Genomic DNA, 5,247 nt, shown 5'->3' on the forward strand with positions numbered 1-5,247 from the left:
AAATCAGTCTCCCCTTTCTCTTTTAAATCATTGTCTCTTCATAGAGGTAAGCGATGTTGTCCATTTAATGTGTATGCTTTTAGACATTTCATGTCATGTACACACACATTATGGTTAACATTGTTTCCCAGAGTGGATTTTTTTCCCATGATTAGAGTTATAGTTTCAACTGTTTCTTCAGGAAACTTATGAATTTGCCATAAATATACTCAAAGAAAGGTTTTATTTTTGTAATGTGTGTGTTTTAAATAAGACATCAATATATATTGCAGTGTTAGTTTTTTTTTTTAAGTGAACTATTAGTCTTATATCTTTCCATGACACTGCATATAAATATGGCTTGCTCTTTAACTGCTGTGTAGTTCATAGTATAGCATAGGAACATTCATTTTTTTAAAAGGCATTATTTTATTTATTTTATTAAGGGCTTCCAGTTTGCCCAAGTATTAGTGCTGGAGCTGAAACTGCACGTGGCATAGAAAGGCCAGGTTCCTATACTGCCTACATTTTGGTGGAGGGATGTGAGAAAATACGAGGTAACCCTAAGCAAGCTGATAAGAATAAAGACTGACTTTAGTTTGAGTAGTTATGGAAAGCCTCTGACATGTGGTGACTTTTGAGAGTGGAATTCTTTCAACCTCCACCGAAACTCCAATGCCAGTGTTCTGCCTTTTTCCTTCTCCTCCCTTCTCCTCCCTCCCCCTCTTTTCCTCTGTTAACCAGTATATTTTTCACAGAATCTAAGAATTATTTTTGTTGTGCTTTTCTAGTTTGTATTCTTTGGTTATTTATATACCATACAAGGGTGAAACCATCCAGTAACAGTCTTTCACTTTCTGACTCTTAATCTGGGAATATTTCTCTAGAATATATAAGGGTGGAATCATTAACTTCCAGGATATGCACATTTAAAGATACTGATAAGTTGTCCTTCCAAAGGGCTCTGTCTTTTTGCTTTAGTTCAATAGTGTCTGAAAGCACCTGTTTTTCCAAACCTAGATAATGTTTTAACTTTTTGCAGACTTTACTGGTTTTTCGTTTAGATTTTATACTGTATTTTTATTAAACTGATAATGGCTCTGATCACTGAAAAATATTTCGTTTTGGGAAAAATTAAATAACAAGACAAAGCACCTCTAAAATAATTTATGAACAAAATAAAAATACAGGCAAAAAGGTAGAGCCCTTCGGAAGGGCAACTTATCAGATCTTGGTAGTTTTGAGGAGTACTGATCAGATATATAGGATACTCTTCAATTGGGATTTGATGTTTTTCTCATGATTAGATTGGTGTTTTGGGGGAGGCTATCACAGGGTGTCATTTTCATCATAGTATTACTGTCAGCATGAATGATGACTATTGATGACATTGTCTACCTGATCGCCTGGTTATGTGTTTGTCAGGCTTCTCCCCTGTAACATCACTCCCTCCCACATTTTCCATACTCTACTCCTTGGAAGGAAGTCAATGCCCTGCCTACAGTAAGAGTGGGTAGTCATGCTGAAGGGCATAGTACTTACATAACTTATTTGGAATTCTTCTGTAGGAGAACTTTACTTTTCTCCCACTTACTATTCATTTATTTTTATAAGTGTGGATACATAGATACTTTATTTTATTGCTCAAATTATCTCAGCTTCAGCCATTGGGAATTCTCAGTTGTTTTCTGTACCCCATTTGACATATTTCCATAATCAAACTTGGTTTTTTGTTTGGGTTTTTATTTTTAAGTGCCCTTTTCTTTTCATTTTTAAATAAGCCAAATCCCCATAGAAGTTGACTCTAGGAAAATTAACAGTACTCCCTTTCCAGGTAATTGGATTCTTCTGGTGATGGAAGCAATGTGCCTTACCTGCAGGGGGTTAAGAGAAGGCATCTGGAATCTAAGGTTGAATAAGACACCTGTTTTGACCCTTCAGAACTTAGTTTAGTAGAGCACACAAGTAGTAATTGGTAAATTCAGGATTCAAGCACAAATCTATTAGGCTTAACAACCTCTTTTATTTGTCCTACTTCAAACTACATATAGCTGTTGAAGCCTTAGAGGGTAAACACCTCCAGAGGAGAGATTAAGAATGTAGAAAAGACTTTCAAGGAGGCTGTTTCAAAATTTTATCCTGAAGGAACTAGCTACTTGAAGCTACTTTTTATCCTGAAGGCAGTAAGTGCCTTTTGGTTGTATTTTGCCCTTTTATCTGGTTTCTGATACCTCACTGAAAATTCATTGTCTTTTACAAACTATGTGACAATAGCCTAAACCATTTCTTTTATGCTGCCTTTTTATTAGGTGCCACCTCAAAGTCTTTTCATAAGTAGATAGGTTTTAAGTTAGGAATATAAACTGTGGCTTGGTGTTTTACCATATGATCCCTATTTATATAACATATAAAATTATATTCCCCTATACTCTTACTTTGGTCTCTGAGCTGATTTAAATGAAGTCAGTCTAAAAGTCTTGTTACTTCCAAAGATGTCAAGTGTGTTAAGCAGAACTTGTCTGTCATATTACTACTCCTCACCAGTGTGGGAAATGTACCTAGTGATATAAAGATACTGAAACTGCAGGCCCTTCTTTGCCTCCCTTAAGTTTTAAGTTTATTATTTATTAGAGAAAGTGCTTAATGGGGTGAGTGTGTGTGTGTTAAAGAAGGGAGAGGTAGAGAGGGAGGGGAGCAGAAACCCATTGTAATTATATAAGCCAGTGTATGCAAGATCTTGGTATAAAATGAATTTCAGTGTGGCTAATTGTTCAAGGCTCCACAATCACTGTTGTAAGAAAACTTCTCATTAGTCCTTCTGCTTTTCTTCTACCTTGAACTCCCGAAGCTTAATGCCAGGACTTCTCAGCCTTTTCAAAAACTTGAGTCAGGGAGAACATTTTAAGGATCTGGAGTGGGGATTAGTGGGAACCATATAACACCCTCTTATACCCCCTTGAGTTTAAGGATACAGTTAAAACATTAAAAATCATTCCGCTTGTCATTCTGGATCAGGACAGAATCCACCAATGAAAATTGGTGAACAATGAACTAGGGAATAGGAAAACATACTTGTGTTGTTACACATTCTTTTACAGTCAAACACCATATACATTTCAGTGCCTTTCCAGCCCCCCCCCCCCTTACCTCCCCTGCCACACACACACTTTCTGTCTTCGAGGAAATAGGCCCCAAAATCCAGGTGGCCAGAGATTGTTAGGTGTAATTTCCTACCTCTTTTGTTTCGGAGATTTAAAAAGCAAGTGAACAGCCTATGCAACTATTGGCTGGTTAAATCTGAGGAGTGGAGCATCTTCCTAGGTGAGTGGTTGTAAGGAGGAGGAGGGTGAAGATTATTTCCCCGTGTCATTGTTTGCGCAGCGGACCCTCTTCATTGGACTGCTTGTACTGCCTCCAGAGGAAGTGGGACTGCTCTGAGGTAGAGGTATAAAAGAGAGGGGAGGGAGAATTCATCCCACACAGGCACTCCACGATGCTTTACTAAAAGATAAAGTGCATCTTTTTTGGAGGGTATTGGAAAGGAGAAGAAACCAGCAGAAGAAAACTCCTAAAGGGTAACCACGAGCATTTCTGCTTCTTGGGACACTTAACCCAGGCTTCCACCCAGCCCACCAGGAACCAGGTGAGCGGCTCCACACCTCCCCTTAGTCTGCAGAACCTGCTCCTCCATGAACATGCCAAGAGCTGAGCGGCTTCGAGCTACCCCGCCACGCAGTCTCCGGGGATCTGACGGGGAAGAAGGTGAGATCGATATCTTGGGAGAGGAGGGAGATGAAGACGAGAATGAGAGAGAGGAAGACAAGGAGGCCAAGGGGAGCCCGCAGTTTCTAGAGCAGCTGCACCAGCCGGGGCCACAGGGGGCGCGGCGGGGCGCGGGTGCGTTTCCCCAAAAGCGCACCGCGAGCGAAGGCCCGAGCGACTCTTTGGAGTTTGGTACCAAATTCAGGGTAACTTCCGATTCTGCGTCGGCCTCTCGGGACGTCCCTCAGCCGGTGAAGCCCCCATACTCTTACATCGCGCTCATCACCATGGCCATCCTGCAGAGCCCGCACAAGCGCCTCACGCTCAGCGGCATCTGCGCCTTCATCAGCGGCCGCTTCCCCTACTACCGCCGCAAGTTCCCGGCCTGGCAGAACAGCATCCGCCACAACCTCTCGCTCAACGACTGCTTTGTGAAAATCCCCCGCGAGCCGGGCCACCCCGGCAAGGGCAACTATTGGAGCCTGGACCCTGCCTCCCAGGACATGTTCGACAACGGCAGTTTCCTTAGGCGCAGGAAGCGCTTCAAGCGCCACCACGCGCCGCCCGGAGCCCAGCTGCATCACCCCTTCCCCCTGCCCGCCGCGCCCGCCGCCCTGAGCGGCCCCTACCCGAGCCTGCTGCTGGGCCCCCCGGCGCCGCAGCATCCTATTCCCAGGACCTATTCCTCTGCGGCTGCCGGGTGCCACCCTTGCGGGCTGCTGCACCCTCAACCCCTTCGCTATGTACTGCTCTCCACTCCTGCCTACGCCGACGCGCTGGAGAAAACGCAGCTAGCAGACCTGGCAGTCCGCGGCGCCGTCCCGGGGCTGCAGCTCTCTCTGCGCCCCCAGCCTTGGGAGGAGGACAAGGAGCCGGCGTCACCGCCGGGAGGCGGATGCCCCTCCTTCAGCATCGAGAGTATCATGCAAGGGGTCAGGAGGGGAGCAACCCGGGCTGCGCAGAGTATGCAGCCCACGCCGACGCCGTGGGGCTACTGCCACCTGCTCCAGCACCCGTCGTGCCTGTTGCATGCCCAGGTCAATGCCCCCTTGCTTCACGTTTCCGCCGCAGCTGCTGCTCGAACGATTTTGCAGCAGCAGCAGCAGGAGCAGCAGCAGCAGCAGCAGCAGCAGCAGCAAAACTGTGTCAGAGGCTGCCCTCCCAGTAAGGGCTCTTTGTGGGGCCAGCACCTGTCTACAGCTGCGAAGCTGCTAGGGTGTCAACCCAGAGTAGAGGGCTCTAGGCTGATGTCATTAGTCAGTTTTTCGGGCAGAGAAGGGACCTCATCCGCCATTTGAGTAGCAACCTCACCCTGTCCTGGCACCTACTCTGCTGGATGCACTTGGAGCTAAGCTGGCGTGCTGAGTAACCCAGGGTCCCACACTCTGGGCTGTGAACTTGCACTCAACTCACCACCAGGCAAAGCCGGAACTAATCATGTGTAAATGAATCCTGCTGTGGAACAACCACAAATTTGGGTTCACTGCAATATATTTAAAAAGAAAA

General features: G+C 45.4%; 1 protein-coding gene across 1 annotated transcript; it reads left to right on the forward strand.

Annotated features, from left to right (window-relative positions):
* Positions 1–3,668: 3,668 nt before the first annotated feature.
* On the forward strand, positions 3,669–5,039 carry LOC311173681 (forkhead box protein D4-like 1; the record flags this gene model as incomplete). The annotated part of the gene is made up of 1 exon (XM_084237779.1): positions 3,669–5,039. One exon carries the CDS (start codon positions 3,669–3,671, stop codon positions 5,037–5,039), a length of 1,371 nt encoding a protein of 456 aa, XP_084093905.1.
* Between the last annotated feature and the right edge of the window lie 208 nt (positions 5,040–5,247).

The sequence above is a fragment of the Talpa europaea genome (genome assembly GCF_964194135.1).
Source record: "Talpa europaea genome assembly, chromosome: 7".
Classification (NCBI taxonomy): domain Eukaryota; kingdom Metazoa; phylum Chordata; class Mammalia; order Eulipotyphla; family Talpidae; genus Talpa; species Talpa europaea.